The sequence below is a fragment of the Pocillopora verrucosa genome, chromosome 14, assembly GCF_036669915.1.
Source record: "Pocillopora verrucosa isolate sample1 chromosome 14, ASM3666991v2, whole genome shotgun sequence".
Lineage (NCBI taxonomy): Eukaryota > Metazoa > Cnidaria > Anthozoa > Scleractinia > Pocilloporidae > Pocillopora > Pocillopora verrucosa.
This window is the reverse complement of record NC_089325.1, coordinates 7,069,925-7,097,720: the sequence shown is the minus strand read 5'-3', so window position 1 is coordinate 7,097,720 and position 27,796 is coordinate 7,069,925. Positions and strand designations below refer to the sequence as shown.

At 36.9% G+C, this 27,796-nt stretch overlaps 2 protein-coding genes across 3 annotated transcripts; one reads left to right on the top strand and one right to left on the bottom strand.

Moving 5' to 3' along the window:
* Positions 1-2,068: 2,068 nt before the first annotated feature.
* Positions 2,069-5,533, top strand: LOC131794924 (uncharacterized). Its single transcript, XM_066161103.1, has 7 exons — positions 2,069-2,163; positions 2,467-2,730; positions 3,451-3,614; positions 4,172-4,272; positions 4,801-4,859; positions 4,962-5,054; positions 5,393-5,533. The coding sequence occupies exons 2-7, from the start codon at positions 2,475-2,477 to the stop codon at positions 5,464-5,466; spliced, it is 747 nt and encodes a 248-aa protein (XP_066017200.1). The 5' UTR covers positions 2,069-2,163; positions 2,467-2,474; the 3' UTR covers positions 5,467-5,533.
* A 130-nt stretch (positions 5,534-5,663) lies between these two features.
* On the bottom strand, positions 5,664-26,917 carry LOC131794894 (uncharacterized). 2 transcript variants are annotated; one of them, XM_066161100.1, is made up of 9 exons: positions 26,620-26,917; positions 21,925-22,125; positions 20,674-20,810; positions 19,933-20,027; positions 19,564-19,628; positions 19,258-19,338; positions 18,456-18,596; positions 16,980-17,123; positions 15,239-16,587 (listed from the first exon to the last, which is right to left on the bottom strand). In XM_066161100.1, the coding sequence occupies exons 2-9, from the start codon at positions 22,121-22,123 to the stop codon at positions 16,508-16,510; spliced, it is 942 nt and encodes a 313-aa protein (XP_066017197.1). In that variant the 5' UTR covers positions 22,124-22,125; positions 26,620-26,917; the 3' UTR covers positions 15,239-16,507. The 2 variants fall into 2 exon arrangements, with proteins under 2 accessions (XP_066017198.1, XP_066017197.1); XM_066161101.1 differs by lacking the exons at positions 15,239-16,587; positions 16,980-17,123; positions 18,456-18,596; positions 19,258-19,338; positions 19,564-19,628 and adding exons at positions 5,664-6,249; positions 7,132-7,272; positions 8,083-8,163; positions 8,360-8,424.
* Between the last annotated feature and the right edge of the window lie 879 nt (positions 26,918-27,796).

The window sequence follows — 27,796 nt, the reverse complement described above, 5'->3', positions numbered from 1 at the left end:
AATCAGTTTAAAGCTCAACCATCATCGTGGACAAATCGTTTCCACTGCTAAATAAATTGTTAAAACCAAAGATAACTTGCAAAAGAATTGGTCTCTTGTTGGGTTAGATAAGCAAAGACTTTGCAATAATACGGATCCAGACGATATCTATAGGCTGACGTTTCGAGCCTTACCCCTGCGTCATCTGAAGTGCATGACGAAGGGCTACCACTCGTCTCCGTCAGCTTTAGCCGAAAAACTTTGCGGTGGCCAATTTACATTATCATCTCAGTTGATGAAACCAAATTACCCTGTTATACTCTCCCAACTACGCAGCACCACAGTTTCTTTAGAAACTTACCCCCTTTATTCACGGAGACGGAGTCTTGAACTAGCATTATAGCCTGTCTTTAACTGTCTCATGTTTTTTTTCTTCTGCCATTCTTAGATGCGCAAAACAAGACATTTTTATTTGTGTAAGGCAGTCAAAACGGTCGGCTCAATAACAGATTTGAGTTTAAGATTTATGTTTTAGCCAGAGAGAAAATACAGAAATAAATATTAGCTAAATAAGGTTATAAGGGAGTAAAAACGGTTGTGTTTCATGCACAGGATTTGCATATAAAGGAAATGGCATTGTGTATTAATCCCACATAACAGGAATTACGTAAGAGAAATGTTTAGGGATGATATCACAAAATAAGGCGTGGAAGGAAGAGAAGACAGTGGCTAGAATACTTAAGATGGCTAAAATACCTGGTTGGAGAAGGTAAAACCTACAAGAAAATAAAAACGTATGATCCAAAACAAAAAAAAAATTAAATAACACTCAAAAATACACTTGGACAAAATAACTTGGTCACATGTGACTGACTTGAATAGCACTCGTGCCGAAAACAAAACACACACAAGCAGCAGCAGAAATTTGTGCAGAATTGGATGGCGATGGACACGATGTTGTTTCAACAAAGCAAAGGGAACAGGCATAGGTATATTATATTTAATCGTCACCGTGCGTCTATTTAAGGTTGACCTTGAAGAACGTATTTTTAAATACGTTCTTCAAGGTCAACCTTAAAAATGTTTATCTTCCCCGGATTCTTGCACATCCATTCCAATTTTTAATTTCCATTTATTTTTAAAAAGTATCTCGATTTTACCGATGACTTATTCCGAAAATATTAAACAATTGCCTATTTCTTCACGCCCTATTTATGTTGCTTTCAAAAAAACAACATTAGCATAAATTTGTATGTTGCAAATACAGAGTCACGCAAAACTCCACTCGAGTTTAATTTGGGGTCAGTTGCGCAAACCTTGCCGGTAGGACTAGAGTTCTCCCTCGACATTTTCATCGCATTTCAGTTCCTTTGGTAAGTAGTTGAAAAAAAAATTCATTGATTGCCCGTCCTCAAATTGGGTGAAACACAGTTGAAATTATTTAGAAGGTCGGACATTTTGGAGATTTTGATGGTATCGTGAGACCTCTTTGAACCACGTCTTCGCGAATATCAATCGCTGAGATTTCGCTGTTGCCAAATGCCCGACGACCGTGACTTTCTCTAATTAAATCGATAGATCGATAAATGCTGGGCATTTAGAAACTGTCCCAGGTTCGGCTATTTCGTTAACTTTACAACCTACATTATTTTGCGAATCGCTTGAAATTTCCAAAACGAGAATCTGATACTTTCAAGAAGTACGAAACAACGTTGCAATAGGAAATTTGTGAAAATCTCCGATTGCCGGGAACTTTATTCGTCCGTTATAGGACCGTGTGCGGTTGTAGGATATTTAGCCACAGCAATACTAGCTGTTATCGTCGAAAAGTCGTTCAACCGAAAATGCTAAATATTTTCATTTATTCCGATAAGGACTTATTTTTCTAGTTTTCCTTTGATTTGTAATGGAAGTTTTAATATCTAATGAAATGCAAACCGACAAGGCCGCACATGATTATGTTCTGCACGGTTTTGCCGACGTATATGTCCTTTTCGATGACATTCGAACGACGTATCGCTGGTTCGTGTCTCCGATTTTCACGCCTGAACACACATGCTTGACAACACTGGTGTAAGAAAGGGTTTTGGCACAAATATTTACTTTCTCTAATTACCAAAGAGTTTAGAAACCGAATAGATGTGACGCACCAAAAGCAGGAATCCTGCTTAAAAGCACGTACAGGTGAATTTTATCTTTGCTTTGAATTCTCTGAATACTCGAGCAACGAACGTAAGACACTTCAGTAATATGTAATAATTTCTTTGGTCACTCTTTAAAATTTTCAAAGTCAGCAGCGGCCAGAATCGCTCTGACGAAGGGCTAGTATAAAGCTCGTAACGACAGCTTTTAAACTCTTTAATTACGGTGGCCAATTTACGTTATCAACTCAGTTGATAATACTTAATCACCGTTTTATGACTTTTAAACTCTCCCACCGACGCAGCACCACAGTTTGTTTAGAAATTTGCCCCTTTATTCACTTAGCAACCAGAATGGTTCGTCGCGATCTACCGGGAGCATTTTTGCTTCCTCTGGTGTGCATCATAGCCATCTTTCACATTGATCAGGTGAAGACAGAAGTTCGTTTGCCCTGTGGCATGGTTAAAGACTGGTTTCCCAGTGGTACAAAGCCTCAGAATTCACAGCCCCCTTATTTGCTGAATATAACTGATCCGGATGGGCGGTCGGTTTACGATGACCTCTACATGGGTGAACCTCATTATGGACCAGGGCAGACGACATACACAAGTGAGTAAACTTATTTTTTATTTATTTGCATGTTTCTAGGATCAGCTGAATATCGTTTGAATAACTTCCTCTTAAACATAATAAAATTGCCAATTTGAAACCTTATCAGAAGCCTAATATAACTAAATTTTTCAATGAGCAAATCCAACACTAATGTTTTTTAATGGCATTTGTTGATATTATCACTTTGTCTTGACTCATCAAGGGTATGGTTAGATGTACACTAATCCCCAACTCCCTCACTTCCACTCTTGCCTTTGGAGGGAAATTACACAGTCCTCCTAGATGGTGAAAGGGGGGGCGTATCTTTTTGCGCTAGTCACCAATAAATTTTGAACTCGCTCTAACATGGAACTAGGTGATTAGAAATGAAATTAACAAAACTAAGAATAGGGGCGTAGTTAGGGAGAGGTCCTGAGTGCCGGTGAAAACACCCCCCTTTCCAACGAGGACATTTTTTTTTAATTCAACAACTCACAAACCATGCAATTCAGGAGGCAAAAAGGCACAAATTCGAAGAATTTACACTTTATGAAAACATCACTTTTATTAAAACACAGCGTGGATGTAGACATGACATTAGGGAAGGAAGCCTCGGTGTAACATAGTGTGAGCCCCTGCTTCCTCACCCCCACGAAAGAATTCTAGGGACGTCCTAGCGATCGTAAATGATTGAAAAATATTTGCTGATATAAAGTTTTGTTTCTTGTTTCTCTCTAGTAACGCTGAATGGAACTCGCTCTGGTAATATGACACAGAATTTCACGGGCTTCATGCTTTATGCCTACAATGAGTTCGATGACGAGGACAGTGGGGACTTTTTGTCCCCGCTACCTGCTGGAGTGTCCAAGAGGGAGTGTCACTTCAATGACACGGGACAATTTGTGAGTAAGGCTCACTCAAACAGCGAGGACCGTTGGCAAAGTCTTGAGAAATTCTAACTAGAGTATAAGACCATGTATTTTGTAGCTATAAGCAAAGTTCATGATTTGATTTGGAAACAGAGAGCGAGATTTTGGCTCCCCTTTTCAGTGTCTTGGATCATTTGTATTTTTCCTTTTTTTCATTCGTGACCTAGCGCTGTTCGATCGATTGAATGCTAATATGTTTGAGGGCACAGAGCGATGATGCCCTCCCGTCATTTTGCAGTGGCCTCTTTCTAAATTTTCTGGAATAGGCTTCTGGATCTGGAAATTTATTGTAATAACCAGATTTGATCGGGAAACTTACCTGATCTCCCATGCTTTTACAAAACTACGTGGAATATTTCATCAAATGTCGAAATTAGAACAGTTATCACGTTAAAACATTCCCTTCCTTTGAAAAATCGTCAAGAACCCTAAAATAGGTTAAATTACAAATTTTCGAAGTTTACTTTTTTTTTCCTCCTAACTCACGACCCCGCTTCATTTATTAGCTTTTTGCTTTTTACAATTTTTAGATCGAGGTGCTTGAAAACTCAACAAACAGCATGCACTGGCATAGCATTCAGATCAAATGGAGGTCGCCTAAGAAAAGTATATCTGGAAAAATCACCATAAGGTATACTAAAGATATTTGCCTTTTCCCCGAGATGCAATTATTTGAACCTAACCATATCATCAAACTTTGGGGCTCCTGATCAGAATAAAAAACCTCGCTGCAATTCAACTTTTTCGTGGCCGGAGTATTTCAGGAAAACATAACAGTGCCCGTGGCTGACTTCGTGTGCCGGACAACGGTTGTGCCCTTGATTATGTTGTTGTGTTACTCACGGTAGAGGTGTAGCTACCCATAACCAAACAGACCACATAAAAAAAAAACACTTGGTCTGCCTTCACAGCAAACTCTTATGATTTGTAAAGAGAAGGAGAGGAAGGTTGTGCGTACCCTTAAAAAAAAAAGACCTTTGCACGCCCCAATCTTGCACGCAACATTTTCATCACTTTGTCTCCCTCGCATAAGAGATATCAGTGGGTGAAGGAAATATTACGATAAAAATTCTATGTAGTACTAAGGTACAGTTGCATAGTTATATTCCTAATAAAATTATTTCAGTATTTATTGTTATGTTCTTTTCATCGTCACCAGCGCCAGCGTGGTTAAGGAGGATGGCATTTTTTGGGATGGAATCAGTGTGACCCTTAGCCGTAAGTGTCACGCCTAACACAAGCTAAAGGCCTTTGCTGGTTCCTTTCAGATTCTCACTGTCCTAGCATTCGTGTAATTTTATTTCCTTCTTATATTTTCAGATGCTTGCCCAATGCCAGGCTGTTATCTTCCAGACGGTTGCCCCAACGGTCTCGCTAGAAACAAATATGGATGTACTATTTGCGAATGTGCAGGTTAGTATGGACTGCAAGAATCACCCAGGCCGCTGAACCAGTACAATTCAAGTCTATAATTTAATGATCTCTTGCGCATTTCGAACGCATGTACAAAAATTAGGCTGAGACTTAAAAATGCAACGCATGATTTGCAATTAACAATCGAAATAACGCAAGCGTTTGATAATATTATACCAGTAGTCTGTCGTGGAGGGGAACTTTGTTCGAGAGAGAAACAGGGGAATGCTAACAATCAACCTCTTTCGACGACACATTCTTAGCCTACGTGTAGCCGTACCCCCCCCCCCCCCCCTCTACACGTAGGCTAACACATTCTTGCTGTCTTTCATTCGTAGGAGCTTCAAGTGTCACAGTTGGATTCTTCAGCCTTGCGGTTATCATGTTCAGCGCCCTCAAAAATTGGATTTAAAAAACACGTTTTGAGCCGTTTTTCTTTTTGTAATGTATTGTTTGTTCGCTTTTGGCTTTTTTTACTTGTACTAGTTCAAGTATAAATTTGTCGCATATATAGTGTGAGTGCAGTAAACCGTGGAATCGATTCACGCAAAAAAATACCAGGAAATTTGTCTGGACCAATCACAGTGTAATGAAACAAAGCCACTGAAATCCTGGATGACGTCGATATTTATTTGGAAATTCAGTAACTCAATAAGAGTGTTTATATTGGTATACGATCTATTCTATGTGCTAACTGGTAGTTACATTTGTTTCCCTTAAAGGAACTATCCTTTATACGATATACAAAAGAAAACAGCCTGAGCGGCAGAATAAGTTCGATCCAGTTGATTTCCATCGTTCCTTCCTTATTTACTCCGAGCCTTAAATTCAATATCTTGCATCTTCTGTTATTTTGTTTCATTTAGTTTCTCCATTTTCGGGTGGTAAAGCTTTTTATTTAATTTCAGTTTCGTTATTTTCTAGTTCAGATATTTAGTGTCTAATAGTCAAACTCTAATTCATTACCTCCGGTAACTGAAGGGCTAAAAAATCTCTACTTATCAACACAAACTATATAAAAATCTACGGTTAATTCAAAGAAGCGCACAACACAGCATTTATTCCCAAGCCCGACATTTTCCTCAAAGTCACTTCAGAGTAACACAACTTTTTGTCTAATGGTCTGAAAACATCAACAGTGCCAGGAAAGCCAACATCAGAGAGAAAATTGAGGATTTCACGGTCTCTTCCGCGCCTACAGAAAAAAGGAAATTCAGGTCCCTATTAATGCTCATAAAACAAACATGGGTCACCGACCATTCCGTACACCGTCTGTTAAAAATTAGAAATCATCAGTATTTCCTCATCAAAGAGGGAAATCATCAGCATACTTGGACCCCATCCCACCACTAGCATTTGACCAAGCTCCTTTAATTAGAGGGAGATAGCACCTAAGTCAGCATTAAACCCTCCCTTAGGCAATTAAGGAAGTAGTACAACTGTTAGGCCAAAGTAACTCTTGCCGTGCATGACTGAATGCATATAAAAACAGTATTTTCCAGAATTAGTTCTTTTTTCTATCTCACCTCAAAGTACCAGTAAATGTTACTCACCATTACATTCACCATTGTAAGATACAGTGATAGTGTCATTTTTTCCAAAGGCCGATATTTCCATTTTACACTCATTCAACATTAAACAAGGGAATTTCCAAAATGGAGGAAATTTTACCCCAGACAATGTCTATAACAGATACTATCTCAGATAACTGTACTTAATTGCATTTTTTGGAAATTGTAATGGTTATGATTAATTGGTAAAGGACTTTGAGTCTTCAAATTTAGTCCTTAATCATAACTGTGATTGACAAAAGGGACTCCTGCTTCATGGTTGTCCAATTTTGTAATCACTAGTATGAGTATACAAACTAAATTGGACTCAATCCACTCCATCCTATTACTATTACTTATTAAAAATTTCTGAGAAACTTTCTCCTGTATTAATATCTTTCGGTGTAATTCAACTAAAACCTGAGCTTCCAATAATTGGAATCTTCAAATGGTTAATTTCTCTAATATACTTATTTTGCCTCAACTTTCTATCACTAATCAATATGATCAAAGTCTTTGATACTGACCACATACACCAATCTGCTGCACCATAATTGTGGATTCTTTTTCACAAGAATGACGCTGCATTTTACACTTGTTGCTGTATGTTTTACCATCCGTTCCACATACTGGAGCATATGTCTCAGCACAGGCCACGTTACAAGAACCTGCAATAAGGCATCAAGTATTCTTATCAAGGCTACATGCAACTACAAAGTGCTTCTATTGGTCTCTCAGAGGCATCCCAATTTGGGATTCAGTTTGATTCAAAGTTCAATCTTTGCCCTGCACATTAATCAACTCCACTGTTAAGTATAATTTTATGATCTGCCTGAACAATATCTGTGAACTAACCAGAAAATCATACAACAAAAACATGATCAAAAGCTATTTATCCCATACAAAAAATTAGAATATCATTCCAAACCCATTCACTTATTTTGTCTTAACACATCATGCCATATGTATTCAGCATGTACATTGTTCATATTTATTTTTTTCTCAGTTCGTGAGCAGGCGGTATTCTACAAATCCTGCAATCTGATTGGTTCCGAGAGTGGGCAGTATTCTCCCCATCCGGCCCGCTCACAGGTATTCAGGTTCTTTTCACAACCATTTGTTAGTTTTTAGAAAAAAATAAAAATGTTATTCACCATCTAAGGTCGGTCCGTAGTGGGAAAAACTGTGCTCTTTGTCTTGTGTACCACCCTTGGCCGACCCCGGGCACGCTTTTTCCCAATATGGACCTCCCATCTGGTGAATAGCATATATGTACTGAGAACTATTTGAAAAAATAAAGAATTGCTTCAGCAGTCAAATAGTCTCAACCCTACAACTCCCAAGATCTGATTATTAATTCTCTCCTCTAGCTGCTACACATTTCCCTCTAAATTAATTAGTTAAAGGGTTAAAAACATTTTTCATTCCTAAATTTTCTCTTTACATGTCACACAATCCACTGATATGTCACAACTTACATTGGCAAGTATTACATCCATAACTGTCAGGTTCATAGCCACCATTTGGGCATACAACACATTTTACTGATGGGCACTGGTCTGCATAGAAATTAAATTACATGAAGTGATTAAATAAGGCATAACTTATAGGAAAAAAAATTAAATCACACATTTATAGAATAATTGTAGATTGAAGCAAACAAAATTTTGATTATCAAAACTTTATAACTTTAATTGAAAAAATTATAAGTTATAAATTAAACATCAAGTAAATGTTTATAACAACATAGCTTACATTTCAGGTGAGCAGTAAATCCTTCATAGTAAACAACAGGATTTGTGTTTTCCAAGACACTTGCTCTGAAATAGAATTCAAAAAGTAATTGATAAATATATCCTCTTTTGCTTGCCCAAATTTTTTCATCTATTATTGTTTGATATGTTGGAATCCACGCTGAGAGGTACTGCTTCAGACCTGTCTGGGTCATTGTGTTGTGTTAACTCTTTGACTCCCATGTGTGACCAAGAGAGAATTTCTCCTTACAACATCAACACAATATCAACCAGATAAGTGATGAGAAAAAAGGAAAATATCAATTTGGGGATAATTAGTTAATCCAATACTAAATTCTCTGAACTAACATTATAAGAATTGTATGGTTGATAGTAAGGAGAATTACAAAGTTGATGTGGGAATTAAAAGGTTAATTATTGGATGAAACAGCTTGATGCTCATAATGCTTCTCTCCATGTAAGAGTGCAGATCAGTTTCCTCAGACTGTCAAGGAAGCTTAAAGGAATTCTGGGAGGGGAGGAGGGGGGAAATCAAACCGTGGGGCATTAGCTGTAATAGTAAACTGAAGACTCCAGTTTTTTCATACTATAGAAAGTGGGATATTTATAGCCCTGCTCTTAGCTTGGAGGAAGCTTCACCTCATTTTCCAACCTGCCTCAAGATTACTGAAGTAAGTTCTAAATAAAACATCTTTAGAGCAAGTATTCTCAAATACTGAGTCTGCCTAAAACCTATGATTTTGAGACATATTTTCCTTAATGATAACATCAGTATTAATTTATCAGTATGGGATAGCATAAAAATAAACTGGCTAAAGAAAGAAAACAGATTCTAAAAGTTATTCAGCTTCCATTTATTCCTTTTTTTTTTTCACAACAGCCAAGCAAACTTAAAATATCAGCCAGGAATATACTTGTTAGTTGAAGATGTAAGTAGCTCTAAAATCAAGATAGCCTATATTTTTCAACACACAGCAGTTATCAGTACGTACATGCCCTTTGTGTTTCATTACAGGATTTTAATTTGTATCAACACAAATTTTATAGTACCTGAATTTAATGTTTCCAGCCTTATAACTCTGGGGGGCCTTCCATAACATCTTCACACTGGTCCAGTTTCCAGATGAAGTAGAATTTTGGATAATCTTTTGGCATGAGATGGCAAATACAAACATCAAATATTATTCAAAGTATGTTTCAAGTCAATAGCAAAATTCATGATTGCACTGTTTTGCATATCATGAACGTTGTCCATTTGCCAGCACTTTAATCATTAGTACTACATAACAATCATATCAAAGACTCTGCTGGTGGTTGATTTTTAATTGGCAAATACACTCATTTCCTATAAAGGAGAAGTGCAAAGCTCCTGATAACAAACCTCATTATTTTAGTCCTTGTGTATTAAAAGTTTAATACATGATTGAGTTTCAAAGTGCTGGGGTGACTGGATAACTTCAGATACTGCACGGGTCTCATTGTTCACAATGGGTTTTCACATTTGAACAAAAAACCTTCATTGTATACCTATTTTGGTGAATTTTTGAGCCAGTAACATTTACTTGAAGAGCCAGTAAAATTAACTGGTTGCTACATTGTTCTTTACAAAAGTCTTAAAATGTCGTCTTCTAATGATGAAAAAAGTTCATTTAACGATGACTGTATACATTATAAATAACCAGCATAAAGTCTGGCAAAAAAATGCCAAACTTTCTAATTTACGTGAAATTATATTAATCTCTATTAATATGAATCAAGACATTGATAGCTGAGAGGCCTGGAGTGGATACAGACAGGGTGCATATTAGTATTTTCCCTTTCCTTGAAATTGAGCAATTTGTTTAGCACACAAGTCATAAGACTTGGTTAGAGCCAATGCTATTCACCACACTTAAAAAATGTGTTTTAACTGCAAAATTACTTTAGTATATTACCGCTAGGGTATCTGTGCAAGTCTTATTAGTAATCTAGCAAGCAAGCAAGCAACAAGTTTATTTCTAGCTCTAAGAAAGTTTTTGTTTCCCTCTCACCCACACCATCGACAGTTTTGATATCATTGTATATAAATCTCATTCATGTTTGTAATTTATTCTTGATTATACTGGACCGTAGGTTTAGTATGTTCATCAAATATCTTTTACGTAATAATCTTGTGTGTTATTTACGTAACAACACTGTCTGATTTTGAACCAGTACAATCTCCCTGCTTGGCGAATAAGTGTAACAATTTTTAGGTTTTTCGCTGAAAGCCTCATAAAATCTTTCCTTCAAGGTGCATGATTTTATCTGGAAATGTTCACCAGTTAATATCAGGAATTGTTCTCAAGTGCAACTATTTTCTCTCAAAAACAATAGCAAGCACCAACATATCACTCTTACTTGTCAACCGACGATGTCAAGTCTATATAAATTTATTCGTAGATTTCAAGCCCGACTGGTTGGCAACATAGAAAAAGGCGAAAACTTTAAGAGGATACAACAAATCTTGAGACTCACATAAATCACAAAGTTAACATATATTGAAAAGAACGGATCTGAAATACATCAGAAACGTTGATTCTAAAATTTAATCGCCGTGACTGATCACAGCCAGCTGACAATAATCGTAACTTTCTGTACGTATTATATATTAAGTTCATTATTTATCTTCGTTAAGAGCTTCATGGTTGCGATCATATGTAAGGAATATTAACAATGATATGCTCTGTTAGAGTTAATCGATGTGCAATACAAATCGATGGACAGACATCGGAAAACGCGAGACGGATGCGATCGCTTTCCCTAATGTATTGCAGTGCAACTAAATACATAATATACCGATTCTTATCCTTACAAACGAACTTTTCGTCGCCTAAAAAGGTCGTAACAAAATGCTCACCTTTACTCGTTAAAAATCGCACACCTTTACTCGTTAAAAATCGCACAGAACTTTAAAGCAGTACAGACTTTTTCTTTTCTCATGTGCTTCGTAAGCAGATATTTCTGCTTGCGTGTGCACAAATTTTTTTGCTTAATTAGCAACGGGACCAATCAGGCACCTGTTATTCGCTCGCAGGGTCTTGCGAAGGGACGTCGTGCAGGCAGGACGGCCACGACTTATACTATTTTGCGAAATGAAACGAAACGAAACCAGGCGAGATAGAACAAAGCTAAAGGAATAATTCAGATATATATTCTAATAAGGTAAAGATATCTTTCGCAAGAATTTGGATTAATCTTTCATTAACATGAACGATTTTTATTCATTTCGCAAAGTAGTAATTCAAGAAGAGTTACTATTTTCCGAAATGGACTATTTTCACTGCGGTGACAACGTTACCTCTTTCATGTCACAAAAATACATTTAGACATTACAAATTAGTATAATACCAAAAATTTTGGCCTCTTCTTATTTCTTGAACCAAATTAAAACATATTTCGCAAAATAGTAAATTTAGGAGAGTTACTATTTTGCGAAATGGACTATTTTCACCCTGAAATGACAACGTGACCTCTTTCGTGTCACAAAAATCCATTTAGACATTACAAATTAGTATAACACCAAAGACTTTGGCCTCCTCTTATCTCTTAAACGGTGTTAAAATATATTTCGCAAAATAGTAAATTTAGGAGAGTTACTATTTTGCGAAATGGACTATTTTCACTCTGCGGTGACAACGTGACCTCTTTCATGTCGCAAAAATCCATTTAAACAGTACAAATAAGTATATCACCGAAGACTTTGGCCTCCTTTTATTTCTTAAACCGTGTTAAAACATATTTCGCAAAATAGTTATTATAGGAGAGTTACTATTTTGCGAAATGGACCATTTTCACCTTGCAGCGACAACGTGACCTCTTTCATGTCACAAAAATACATTTAAATATTGCAAATTAGTATATTTTCGAAGATCTCGGTCACCTCCTCTTTAGCTTTCCATACAAAATGCATTTCGCAAAGTAGTAATGTCAGAAAAACTACTATTTTGCCAAATAGATTATATTCACTCAGCACTAATTAGCACTATTCATTAGCAGCACATTTTTTCATGGTAAACTCAAACGATGGAATTAAAACAGAAGCAAGTATTGATTAAGATATGAATACTTGGGAACCCTGAATGACTGCGATCAGTGGCCGATCGATTTAACATTACAAAATCGATTTTATTTCGCGTTTATCGCAGAATTTGTGGAGCGATTGCTAACAATCTTTCCGGTCAATATATGAATTACCAACTTGTTTGAAATTGAGCACCGCAGGGCAAAACGATTAATTTCGGATCATTCGCCCAAAGGAACGCGTTGGATCAATGATCCGACTTTAGACCACGCAGATCAGTGATCCGATGAATCCTTGTCTGGAGTGGATTTGATAGATCACTGATCTGAAAATGGATTTGCTCGAAAAGAACGCCACAGATCAGAAATCCTGATGCGGATTCTCCCAAAGGAACGCACCCATTGTTATTAAAGGGAGAAAAAATAGCCCATTTCGTAAAATAGTAACTCTCCTAAATTTACTATTTTGCGAGATACGGTTTAGAAAATAAGAGGAGGCCAAAATCTTTGGTGATATACTAATTTGTAATGTCTAAATGTATTTTTGTGACATGAAAGAGGTCACGTCGTCACCGCAGGGTGAAAATAGTTCATTTCGCAAAATAGTAACCCTCATAAAATTACTATTTTGCGAAATATATTTTAACACGGTTTGAGAAATGAGAGGAGGCCAAATTCTTTGGTGATATACTAATTTGTAATGTCTAAATGTATTTTTTGTGACATGAAAGAGGTCACGTTGTCACTGCAGGGCAAAAATAGTCCATTTCGCAAAATAGTAACTCTTCTTAAATTACTACTTTGCGAAATGAATAAAAATCCTTCTTGTTAACGAACGATTACTCCAAAACTCTTGGGAAAGTTATCTTTACCTTATTATAAAATATATCTAAATTATTCCTTTAGTTTTGTTCTATCTCGCCTGGTTTCGTTTCGTTTCGCAAAATAGTGTAAGCCGACGGCCACGCCGTGAAAACCGACGATTGAAAATGATTTTACGTTTTCCTTTAGTATTTCACGTATAGCTGCATCTGTTAACTCTCTCTTACGCCGCCAGATCTCAACCTCAGTCTTACATATCCAAGCAGCGCTGAGTCCCAGATAGTCATGAATAATTCGCTCTCGTGGTTCCCGTTCTCGGACCACATAAATTTAGGTGTTTTCCCACGATTTATACAGGATGGCTGAGAAATTGACAAAGTTTGAAAACGCACATTAAATCTTTTGTTTCACGAAGTAAAGTTCTCGTTTCCATTGTCGCTCAGTCGAACAGCGCATGAATGCGGACGGAGTTAGTAGACAGAGTTAGTATATGAAGTCCTATACTTTAAATACAACAATTCCCCATACATGACGTACCTGGGTTAGCGAGACCCACATGCGCTGACCATTGCCTTTTTCTCTCTTTCGCGATTCAAACTTTATCAGCACCAGAGAGATCCTTCGTACGGTGGCCGGTAAGAACAAAACAGAGTCACAAAACTTTCAACACAAACTTAAAACAGAATCACAAAATCCGCAACACTAGCGAAAACCTCTACAACACAAACACAAACTTTAAGTTTGTGTTGTAAAGTTTTGTGTTTGAGTTGCGGATTTTGTGATTCTGTTTTAAGTTTGTGTTGTAGAGTTTTGTGTTAGTGTTGCGGATTTTGTGATTCTGTTTTAAGTTTGTGTTGTAGAGTTTTGTGTTAGTGTTGCGGATTTTGTGATTCACACAAAACTCTACAACACAAACTTAAAACAGAATCACAAAATCCGCAACACTAACACAAAACTCTACAACACAAACTTAAAACAGAATCACAAAATCCGCAACACTAACACAAAACTCTACAAGACAAACACAAACTTAAAACAGAATCACAAAATCTGCAACACTAACACAAAACTCTACAACACAAACACAAACTTAAAACAGAATCACAAAATCCGCAACACTAACACAAAACTCTACAACACAAACACAAACTTAAAACAGACTCACAAAATCCGCAACACTAACACAAAACTCTACAACACAAACTTAAAACAGAATCACAAAATCCGCAACTCAAACACAAAACTTTACAACACGCTTCCCTTTGTTGTTAGAAACGAACAACGCTTTTAGAATCGTTACTCAAATATATTTCAATTCCGAGCATACGATCGATTTCTGTGTGGTCAAAGTCCTCATGGTATTGTTAGAAACCAAGAGTTTGTCAAACTTACGAAACGTCCGTGAATAAGAAACGATTACATACCGAACGAACAACGCTGCATTTTGTTGTTGGAAATGAACAACGTTTCCCTTTGTTGTTAGGAACGAACAACGCTTTAAGAATCTTCATGGTGTTGTCGGAAACAAAGAGCGCTTAAGTAATAAAAATTTTTCAACGTTATTACCTATTTACAGTCTGAAATTCAGATCTTTTAAGTATTTGTTTTTTCGGGCGACTTAGCTTTTTTTTGCGGGCGACATTATTAAAATTTCGGGCAACATGACTCAGGTTTCGGGTGACATGACTTCGTGCGAGATGACTCTCGGGCGACTTGACCGGTTACCGAGGAAGTAAGCCGCCATCATCACGATTTAAAGGAGCGTGGGCGGAGTTAATATGCCAAGTTTTTGAACAAAGGCGCTGGTGGTAACGCCGATTAGTGGTGATAATTTTAGACTTATCCCACCCACCCAATTATATGGTTAGTTAGGCATGTGTGCCCCGATAAAGCTGAATTTTTTTTTTGCAAAAGAAAACCAGTCCTTACTTCATGGTCGGGTTCAAAAACACTCGGTCTCAAAACTGCATTCCACACATACGATATGAAAGTTTACACCTTGAATCACTTCAAGATGTTACTTGGCTATCATCTGTTCCTTTTATTTGCAATATTACATCAGAAGCCAGTAAAAGGATTCTGACTTCGCTGTGGTGCAACTAACTCTTTGACCCCCCACGCAAAAAGCTGGATAAATAAATAGATAAATAGATGAATGGATAAATAAATGGTCTCAAGCAGAAAAACGGCCTAACTATTTCATCTGACACTGATGTATACGTTTTGAGCAGTTTTCGATGGAGCGTCATTTAGCTCAACCCATAGTGATCTCACTAGCAGTTAAAATTAAATACGTAAATAGCCAAGTCAATTTCCTAGGTCTATCTGCCTGTGATGCAATTTTTCAATGCAATCAAAGTGTAATTAAGCAAAGCCACTGGAATCCTGGATGATTTCCATACTCATTTGGAAATTCATTTGCTTGATAAGAGTGATTACATCAGTATACGATCTATTCTATGTGCTAGCTGGTAGTTACAATTATTTCCCCTACAAGGAACTATCCTCAATATGATTTCCAAAAGAAAATATCCTTATCCAAACGATAAGCTCAATGTAGTTGTTTTCCATCATTCCTTCCTACGTTGCCCAATTATTAACTCCAAGCCTTAAATTCAATGTTTGGTATCTTCTACTATTTAGTTTCATCTAGTTTCCCCATTTTCGGGTGGTAAAGTTTTGTGATTAATTTCAGTTTCGTCATTTGCTAGTTCAGATATTTAGTGTCTACTAGTTTAACTCTAATTCATTAACCACGCTAATTGAAGGGCTAAACAAGCTCTACTTATCAACTTAAACTATGTAGAAATCTACGGTTCATTCACTGAAACACTGAAACAACAACACAGCTTTTACAGGATATCAGATACTTTACAGCTACACGCATTTATACCAGAAGCATACGCTTCATTAATATTAACTATAATTAACTACTGTACTGAAAAGAAGAAGAATCTTAACTAAATATAAAAAAAAGATCATTGAACATTTCTAATGTGAAGCATTTAAACCGCAAGTTTATGAAATCCAGGGTCTCTCAACAAAACGAAAAAATAGCAAAGAAATAAAAACAAAAGCAGTGAGAAAACATTTTAAATCTAAGTTTCCAAACATTGCAAAGATAACAGAGGTTGCGGAATCAGCTTTGTGTCCTTATCAAGGTTTTATGATTTGTTCTATTAGAGATTAAATTAAATGTTTAATTCAAAGTAGCGAACTACTCAGCATTTATTCCCAAGCCTGACATCTTCCTCAAGGGTCACTTCAGAGTAAATCAACATTTTGTCTAATGGTCTGAAAACATCAGGAATGCCAGAAAAGCAAACATCAGAGAGAGAATTGAGAATTTCACTGTCTCTTCCACGCCTAAAGAAAAAAGAAAATTAAGGTCCCTATTAATGCTAATAACACAAATATGGGCCACCGAACATTCCGTACATCGTGTGATGAAAGTTAGAAATCATCGGTATTTTCTCATCAGTGGGGGAGATCACCAGCATACTTGTACCCCATCCCACTACTAGCATTTGACCAAGCTCCTTTAATCTGAGGGAGATAGCACCTAAGTCTGCATATCTTTACTAAGGAACTAAGCCTCAGCCTACTTCCCCCTTTGGCCACGCCTTGCTGAGTTTAGGCAATTAAGGAGGCAATACTAGTATTAGGCCAAAGTACCTCTTACAGTGCATGACTGAAATCATGTAAAAACAATATTTTCCGGAAGTTAATTCTTTTTCTATCTCACCCTCAGTACTCACCGCTACATTCACCACTGTAAGATACAGTGATAGTTTTGTTTTTTTCACAGGCCAATGATTCCATGGTACACTTGTTACTGTAGGTTTTTCCGTCTGTTCCACACACTGGACGGTGTTCCTCTGTACACACCTTAGTGCACCGCCCTGAAGAAAGTAGACATACATTCAATAATAAGCTTTGTACCAATGCATATACTATTATTTTAAAAAAAGCCATTTTTCTCCTCCTCACTCAAAGGGATTTTTTTCCCAGGCTCTTGGATTTTTCTTCCCCGTGCTCCACTCAGAAGACGAATCATGTGGGAGAAGACCGTGAAACGCTCAACCAACCACAACACCATTAGTACTGTTATTTGAAATCTTACTTGAAAATTACTTTGTTTCCAGGATACTCATTAAATGAACAAATGGACCATCCAGTCAAAATTAGTTTCAGGGCTGTAGAATTACTATCTTGGCTTTCCATCACAACTGCCATGCATACTATTTTAGAAGGGCAATAATCACTCCAGATCCTTGTCTTCTTTTCGGGTCTCTTGCTACTCTAATCCCAACTGATACAATTCCCTCAAATTTTCACTAATTATTCTGTAGATTTGTAATTGGACATTTGACAGTATTTGAACACCTGGAGTGGGACAGTTAAAGGGGCTAAGACCACTCAGCAAAATCCACAACTCACAGAATAGATTACAATAACCATAGCAACAACCATTAATCCTACAAAATGGGAGAATTTCCAAAATGGAGGAAATTTCTACATTAGACAATGTCTATGACAGAGATACTTTCTCATTCCAAGTAAATGTACTTAATTGTATTTTTTGGAAATTGTAATGGTTAGGATTAATTAGTAAAGGACTTTGAGTCCAATTCAGTCCTTAATCATAGTTGTGATTGACAAAAGGGACTCCCGCTTCACGGTTGTCCGAGTTTGTAACCACTAGTATGATTATACAAACCAAACTGGACGCGATCCACTCCATCCTTGTAGCGGCACCCGTGTTCCGCCCTTTTTTGAGTCATGTATGCGTCGCGGATTTCTGCTCATGCGCGCTAGTTTTGTTATGTTATTGACGACGCGGTCCGATGCTAGAGCCCGGAAAGGCGTAAGTTTTTACCTTTCTGCTTGCCGTTTTCCAGTTTTTCTGTATACCTACTGTACATCTGTATATCTAGTTTGACAGATTCACTTCTTTAGCGATTTGGAGATGTATTACGCGTGTGGATTTGTGATTAAAGCTATGATAATCTGTTCAAGTCAAATGGGTGTTTTGGATTTCGGACCCGCGCTGGCATAATCCTATTACCATTACTTACTGATAATTTCTGAGATATTGAGTGTATCAATGTCTTTTGGTGTAATTCAACCTAAACCTGATCTCCCAGTAATTCAGGATCTTCAAATGGTTAATACTCTAGTTTTGCCTCAACTTTCCATCACTAATCAATATGATCAAAGTGCTTGATACTAACCACATGGGCCATCCTTCTGCACTGTAATTGGGGATTTTTTTTCACAAGAATGACTCTTCATTTCACACTTGTTGCTGTAAGTTTTACCATCTGTTCCACACACTGGAGCATATATCCCACCACAGGCCACGTCACAAACACCTGTAGTAAGAAATCAAGTATTTTTATCAAGGCTACAACTATAAAGTGCTTCTATTGGTCTTCCTGAGGTGTCCCAACTTGGGATTCAGTTTGATTCAAAGTTCAATCTCTGCCCTGCACAGTAATCAACTCCACTGTTAAGAATAATTTTATGATCTGCCTGAACAAGATCTGTGAATTAACCAGAAAATCACACTACACAAACATGATCAAAAGCTATTTATCCCACAAAAAAAAAATTAGGATATCATTTCAAACCCATTCACTAATTATTTTGTCTTAACACATCATGCCATATATATTCAGCATGTACATTATTCACATTATTGAGTACCATTTTGAAAAATAAAGAATTTCTTGAGCAGTCAAATAGTCTCAACCCTTCAACTCCCAAGATCTGATTGTTAATTCTCCCCTCTAGCTGCTACACATTTCCTTTTAAATTAGTTTAGAGAATTTGGTGTTAGATCAAGAAAAACAACTTCTACATGATAAGTTGAAGTATTCTCATTACTTGTTTGCTAGATTTAAAGTGTATGGATATTATGGGGAGAAGTTAATACCTCGAAATTACAATGGGAGTTAAAGGGTTTAAAACATTTTTCATTCCTTATTTTTTCTTTTTACATGTCGCACAATACACTGACATGTCACAACTTACATTGACAAGTATTACATCCATAACTGTCATACTTATAGACACCAGTTGAGCACTGAACACATTTCCGTAATGGACACTGGTCTGCATAGAAATTAAATTACATGTAATGTTAAAAAATACATGTTGTGATTAAATGAGGCAAGCAACTTAAAAGAAAAATAAATCAAGCCCACATTAATAGAATCATTTAGATTGAAGCAAACAAAATTTTTGTCATCAAAACTTTATAACTTCAATTGAATTAAATTATTAGCTATGAATTAAACATCAACTAAATGTAGTATACTTTATAACAACATAGCTTACATTTCAGGTGAGCAGTAAATCCTTCGTAGTAAACAACAGGATTTGTGTTTTCCAAGACACTTGCTCTAAAATAGAATTAAAAAAGTAAGCTGAAAACCATCAGCTTCTACTAACAACCCCAAGCTACAAATTCAGCACAAATATTAGGTGTTGTTTGTTTATCATGTCCCTGAGTCCCACGTCCGAGTCCCACATCCCAGTTCCTACATCCCACTTTTAGTTACAGCCTGAATATACCAGTCAGTTGAGGATGTAAGTAGCTATAAAGTAAAGATAGCCCACATCTTTCAACATTCAGTAGTCACCAGTACATGCACTTTAAGCCTCATTACAGGATTTTCATTGGTATCAGAACAAATTTTGTAGTACCTGAATGTAATGTTTCCAGCCTTATAACTCTGGGGGGGCTTCCATAACATCTTTACACTAGTCCAGTTCCCAGATGAAGTGGAATTTTGGATAATCTTTTGGTATGAGATGACAAAATGCAAACATCAAATATTTCTCAAAGCATGTTTCAGGTCAATAGTGAAACTCATAATTTCACTATTATGTATATTATGAATGGTTTAAAATTATTGACCATTTGCCTTCCCTTTCACTACTAGTACTACATAACAATCATATCAAAGTGTCTGCTGGTGGTTGATTTTTAATTGGCAAATATACTCATTACCTATAAAGGAGAAATGCAAAGCTCCTGATAAGAAACCTCACTATTTTAATCTTTGCAAATTAAAAGTTAAATTCATGATTTAATTTCAAAGTGCTGGGGTGATAACTTCAGATACTGCAGGGGTCTCATTGTACACAATGGGTTTTCACATTTGAACAAAAAGATGTTCATTGTATTCCTATTTTGGTAAAGTGTTGAGCCAGTAACATTTACTTGAATTAACTGGTTGCTACATGGCTCTTTACAATTTAAAATGTCTGCTTCTGATTGTCATTTTATACATGACTGTACACATTATATGTACCAACATAAAATACATCCACACAACACCACTTTGCATCATTTATTAGGCACATACCACATTGTACTGGTTGTATTTAAGCTTAAAATAAATAGATTCTTTACAATTAATTGGGCTAGGGACTCATACATACATAAAGGTCTCCACAGCTAACTTCTTCAACCCCAGTAGGCAAATCTTCTCTAACAAAACGTCCATTGGTGTAATTTTTCACAGAATTCTCAGCATAGACAATAAATCCAACAAAATTCCTGGATCCATTAAGATAAACTGTAAATCAAATATTTAAATCTGTTTAGCAAATAAATCTCTTCAGGCAGCTAATACATTGGCTGATATTGTGTCCACAACTGAGATAATTTGTGCCAAAAAAAAATTAATAAACCCTCCAGGGCAAATTTGAAATTTTAAGGCAACAGCCAAAATTTATGAAGATGAAAAAGTGAAACTCTTGCACTGGCTTTTTTCCACTGGCTTTGTTTATTTTTTACGAAAATAACCAAAGGACAAATATTGATGTAGACAGGGGTCATTGTGATACTTAAGTATCTAATTGACTCATACAAAAATTACTAGGTTGATTTTTACGAGTCATGTCCCTGCCTGGTTCTAATAATTGGTTAGACATTTTATCATTCATAGATCTAGGTTACATTAAAATTCTAGATGAAAGCTTCTGAATGATCAGTCTGTGCTATCACTATTGAAAGTTGTCCCTTTATTTAACAGTTTCAGACATTCTGTGCAGTGCATGGATACGAGATTTTTTTTTGGTGAAAACTTTTTAACCTCAGTGAAGCATGTTTTAAAATAATTAATTTGCTATGCTGATGTCACATACTTTATTCTCTTAATTAACTGTCTGTCTTTAATGCTGTTTTAGGCTGCTATAATTACCATGAATATTCATCAAAAAGTACTGGTATGGAAATTGTTTATAATCATCATTAATACAACATTAATTACCATACCACAACATGAACACCATTTACCATAAATAAATTTTTAAAATTACCAATTAAGAGTTAGATCTCATTCTTTATCCACTAAATTTAGCCATTAACATAAAATTTAGCAATGCTCAAGTACTTTTTTTTTTATTTTTTTTTTTTGAAGGTTATTAAGACAGACAATCATAATGAAAGATATGACATATCTAGTTCATTCTCAGTTGGGATATAAAATGTGCTGTTCTTTTTTGTAGATATAATCCATAGCATAAGATTGTATATTTATTTACCTACATGTAGATAAATTCATGAAATGCTAGAATTACTAAATGCTCAATTGCTGAAGACAAAAAGGGATGCATTTACCTCATGATGTTTTTAACACAATTTCCAGACTACAACTTATTAATTGCATCACAATCATCATTACTTACTTGTATGGGAGCTTCCTGGAAAGTAACCAGTGTGCCCATGGACACTCAACCGATAAGGCAAATTTTCTGAAAAATTTGATGGAGGAGTCCCAGGAAACCATGACCTCATGCTGGCACAAGAAGGCAAATTTGCACAGTCCACCCAAGCATATGAGAACAGGGTGACAAGCAATATAGAGAGATACACATGTAGCTTCATAGCTGAAAAAATACATTAAATTAACCATTAAGTCTTTTTTTTATTTCACTCTCTGTAAAATCACTCTACTAACAAATTCAAAATTGACCATTAATATTTAATCAAGTTTTTAATAATCAATGATGTAAAGGAGATAAAATACGTAAGTTAAAATATAAATGTGCAAACTTCAATCCTGTTCCTCAAACATCTGAAAAATTAGCTGGTTGCATGACACTCCAGTAACACGCCTGAGTCTGGCAAAAAAATTCCAAACTTTCTAATTTACTGTGGTACAAAGGCAGTACAGATCAGAAGCTTACACTACATTAATGAAGAAACTCAGTAACTAAGGAAGCTAAATCTTTTACACACCAACAAACATCAAACTGCTGCAAAAAATATGCCTCTTCCGAGTACCATGACAAACGACAACACAGAACTCTAGTTTGTTTAGAGGCAAATTTGTCGAGTCGTTATAAATTTTTACTTAGATTACCAGAGAGAGTTGAAAACTTTACCGAGGACACAATTTTGAGACTCATATAATTAAAAAACTAATGACGAGCTTTGCTCACCAAAAGAATTTATGCAAATGAGGCTGAGGCGGATCTGAGATCCGCCTGGCAATTATTAACTGTAAGAGAAGAACTGACTTCGCGCCCACAGAACGACCGAGGTGTTGCGGATGAATTTTCAGTAATTACTTTTTTGGCACTTTTCGGCGTCCAAATTGCATGGCGAGAGTAACCCAAAACCTTAAAGTAGACCCTTCTTGTCACAATACGAATGTTTTCCAGATAGGGACACGCGTTAATGTCAGCTTCACTCGCGTGATTGCATTTTTCAAGGTTAAACCCTCGCGTGGAACTAACAACTCAAGTTTACTTTAAAGCGCTCAATGTAAGCCAAAGAAATTTTATGATTTAACCACATGATCGAAATTTCGTTTATGAAGGATAATAATGGATCGACATCGACCTGGAGCGTCAGCTTCACTCGCGGGGAGTCAACCATTTTCTCTTGCCCCTTGCGCAACATAGAATGCAAATTTGCTGACCCACTCTATTGATACACACAACTCGACAGTCGTTAAGAGTTGAAAAAGATGAAGTTTTTTACCAAAACCATGTATTTCTTATTTTTTAACGCTAACAAAAATGTAGTAATGGTATGTCCACTCCGGAAAATAATACCGCAAGCAACAGCAAGCCCTAACCGCGATGAGAACACTCATGAATCACACAGCGCAACAGACCTCATTTTGTTTGTTTGTTTGGGTTTTTTCCGATAATATTGGCCTGTAAAGAAATATATAACGGAGTTTTTTTGCACCCTCCGCCGCAACCATATAATTGGCTAAATCTTAAGAGAGTAATATACTTTAAAGAGATCATTAAAGGAGTAAAATCTTTAAAAAAATTTTCCTGCTGGGGTTTCCTGGCGCGCCACTGCGAACACAGCGAACCTCTTGTATAAGGCTGCGAGAAAATAAAAAAGGACAAATAGAAAAAGTTCTTTACTCAGAAAACTCTTTTACAATCTATGACCGATTTTACATCTCGTTTCTGAAGCAAGAGTTGGAAATGTAAATACAATTTAATATGTTACGAGAAGAGGTATTTTACTCGTTGGTAATTTTATTCCTAAACTCGTTATTTATTTTTAATTGAAACATCACGGGATTTGAGGACAGACACCACCAAGGCAAACACAACATCGACGTAAAAATTACCAGTCAACGGAACGTGCACTTATTTGGTTAGTCATCTCAACAGGAAAACTATCTTTTTTTATGAAAACAAACATTGCTTTTTCATCAAGACTTTTCGCGGTTAAAGTTCAATGAAATCTGCAAAGGAAAAAAAATTAAGACAAGTAAATTTAATTATGTCGCAATTCATACTCAAAATTAGTTTGTCATAAGATGAAAACACAGTCTAAATTGAAACAACTCCCAAAGAGAGACACAACCAAATAAAAAAGGAACGATTTTGCCTTCAGATAACAACAGTCCAAATAGAACTGACTACCCAAGAGAGACAGAACCAGGTGAAAAAAAAAAGAAAGGTTCTGCCTTCAGATAACACAGCCCAAAAAGGACTGACTACCCAAGAGAGACAGAACCAGGTGAAAAAAAGGGAAAGGTTCTGCCTTCAGATAACAACAGCCCAAATAGGACTGACTACCCAAGAGAGACAGAACCAGGTAAAAAAAAAAGGGAAAGGTTCTGCCTTCAGATAACAACAGCCCAAATAGGACTGACTACCCAAGAGAGACAGAACCAGGTGAAAAAAGGGAAAGGTTCTGCCTTCAGATAACAACAGCCCAAATAGGACTGACTACCCAAGAGAAACAGAACCAGGTGAAAAAAAGGGAAAGGTTCTGCCTTCAGATAACAACAGCCCATATGGACTGACTACCCAAGAGAGACAGAACCAGGTGGAAAAAAAGGAAAGGTTCTGCCTTCAGATAACAACAGCCCAAATAGGACTGACTACCCAAGAGAGACAGAACCAGGTGAAAAAAGGGAAAGGTTCTGCCTTCAGATAACAACAGCCCAAATAGGACTGACTACCCAAGAGAGACAGAACTAGGTGAAAAAAAGGGAAAGGTTCTGCCTTCAGATAACAACAGCCCAAATAGGACTGACTACCCAAGAGAGACAGAACCAGGTGAAAAAAAGAGGAAAGTTCTGCCTTCAGATAACTACAGCCCAAACAGGACTGACTACCCAAGAGAGACAGAACCAGGTGAAAAAAAGGAAAGGTTCTACCTTCAGAAAACAACAACTCACATACGAATGACAAAACCGGGAAAAAAATGAAAAAATGAAGGTTCTTCCCTCACGGAGATAAGTCAGGGAACTAAAGACTGATTACCCGAGAGAGTGGGTAAGAAATAAAAAAAGAACGAGAGCATCTTTAGGATTTCGCTTTCGAAACTGCGAAGTAGTACAGTACGATTAGTAAGAAAACACACTAACCTGCTAAGAGTGCGTCATCTTATAGGGAAGGAATATTTGAGCTCTGATGTCAGGGTTCATTCCATAATTAGTTCATCTGGCTCATGTTAGGTTTCAACAGTTGGATAATACACCATGTGATTTTAAGCATCTGTAACCTGACTATCACAGAAATAATTCCTTCTCTTGCTTCGAAAGCACAGAAGTAAAGGTAAACCTTGCTTTGCTGATTAAATGGTTTGGGCATCATCATTTTCCGCTCAAAGGTTATTAAGCAGCGAGATTTATCGCGCTTCATCATATAGCTCTAGAAAGAAATTATCAGGCATACAACCTTACCTAAAAGCCAAATTGGACAGGCCAGCGAGTAGAATTTCTTCCTCGCGAAGTAATACACAGTTAAGACCTTACCTTAAAGAAAGAACGATGGCCCCTTTTCGCAGATACCGCCGAATACACTCGTACCTTCGCACAGAATTTTCGCGGGATAAGTTCCCGCGCTTACCTGATGATTGAGACTTACTAAAATGATATTTTATACTGAAAGAGCTCCTTAGTATGGACGCCAGAAAAGTATTATCAAAATATCTACCCAATCGTTTCAAGTGTTAAATGATACTCTTGTATCTCCAGAACATACTGCAGTCGAAATCTCTCTTGAAAACAAGGTCCTTACCGAGCGGCTCACCGGCCTCCATGCTGACTTAGAGTCAAAGGTCTAATCAGAGTGAAATATAAGTTGGCTAACACAATTTAATTTTGGTATTGTCGTGACAGAACAGATAATCGCTCTTTGCGTCACAAACCAATAGATCTGTAGATCACGGACAAAACATGCTGGGTACAACAACTGTTACTTGATAGTCATGTCACACACTACAACCAGGCTATCCTCAAATGCCATGACACACTACGGCTTAGCTAAGCTGTTCTTATCGCTGAATCATTCTACAATTATGAAAATTGCCATTCACGCCATGAATGCGTAGTTATTTCTAAAGAGAAAATTGTGCAAAAGAGTCCTAAATTTACGTAGCACTCCTAACGCGCAAGCCGCGCGGATCCTCGCGCCTGTTTACATTTTAATTGTTAACTTCGATTAATTTCACGCTCGAAGCCAAACACCTCGCTTTCACTTGCTAATTGAGCCCTCTCGCTTTACTTTGACAAGCCTATGGATCATTTTACGCATCCCTGGTGTGAATTCTTTTCTTGAGCAAAGCTCGTCATGATAATTAAAAAACTAATTTTGAAAAGAACAGATCCGATGATGTTAAAGTTTCCTCGCCGTGAACTATTACAGCTCAATATCTTCGTTAAGCACCCCATGGTTGACATCACAGTGATGTAATATCAACAATGATAGGCTCTATAAGAGTTAATCGACGAAGAAGATTCATTCCAAGTGCGATTAAAATCGATGGACAAACATTGGAGATTCCTCGACCAAATTGCAAAACGAATATGATCGCTTGCAATGCAACCGTATGTATACTTTACTTATCCGACATGACCTTTTCGTTGCCTAGTAGGTTTAAAACTAAATGCTCACCTTTACTCGTTTGAAATCGTACAGCAATTAAAGCAGGACAGATTTTACTAATGTGCTTTGATTGCAGATATTTCTGCTTTCGTGAGCATAATATATGTGCAAAGATATCAGTCACGCAAAACCACACCTCTGGCTCGATCGTTGGGTCGCGCCGTTCAATAGCGACCTCGTGCTTGCATAACGCAACGCTAGGTCGATTGAAAATGAATTCACGTTATCCTTAAGAATTTCTCGTATAGTTGCATGTGTTAACTGTCTCTAAGGCCGCCAGATCTCAACGTCAGCATCAATTATGCAAGCGGCGCGTTCCAGATAGAGTACGTCATAAATTAATAATTTGCTGTTGTAGTTCCCGCCCTCAGGTCACGTAAATTTGCCTGGGTGTTTTCCATGTTAACATTTTGCAGATGACAGCTAGGAAATTGTTTCACCATGTTCTCCCTTCCGTCGCCGTTGGAGTTTACCTAAGGTCCTCACTGTTCGGTGAAACGGCGCGCGATAATGGAAGCACTAATTGTAAATATGTAGATATGTTTATTGGAAAAAGTGCAACTTGCAGCTGGAAGGCTGAATTGCGTGTACACAAAATAATAATTTTAGATAAAATTAATAGATATGTAAATTTAATAATATTGAAAACGTGAATTACAAAATTGGATTTAATCTATGTGTTCTAAATATGTGTTATAAAACGGGGCATTATATCTCTAAGTCTATTGGAAAATATAGTTCATAATTTATATATCAGGATTCGTTATAAACTCTAACTGAAGACGATACAAGGGTGTTGGTAAATCTACAAGTTTTTGCTCTTGGGGGGACAAAGACCCGAGTCTGTCTAAGATTATATCTTGGGATGCGTCTTTCTGGTAGAAGATGTCCAAGGTTGTGACTGGGTGTAGTAACAATGTCATTGAATAGTTTGTCACATGCTTTTAAACACCTGCCGCTTAGCTTTCAAATTCCACTGAGGTTCAAGCTGTCCGCGTAGTCGATGTTGGGGTAGATGATTGCAGTGACCGCGCAGCAAGTTTTCGAGTGGGGGGCTAAAGAAGAATGCGTGAAGGAAAATTTTTTTGTTAAATTATTTTTTGTTTAATTTATTTTTATTCTTGCAAAAAAGTGGGGGGGCTAAAGCCCCCCCAGCCCCTCCCTCTGCGCGGTCCCTGCTATGGCA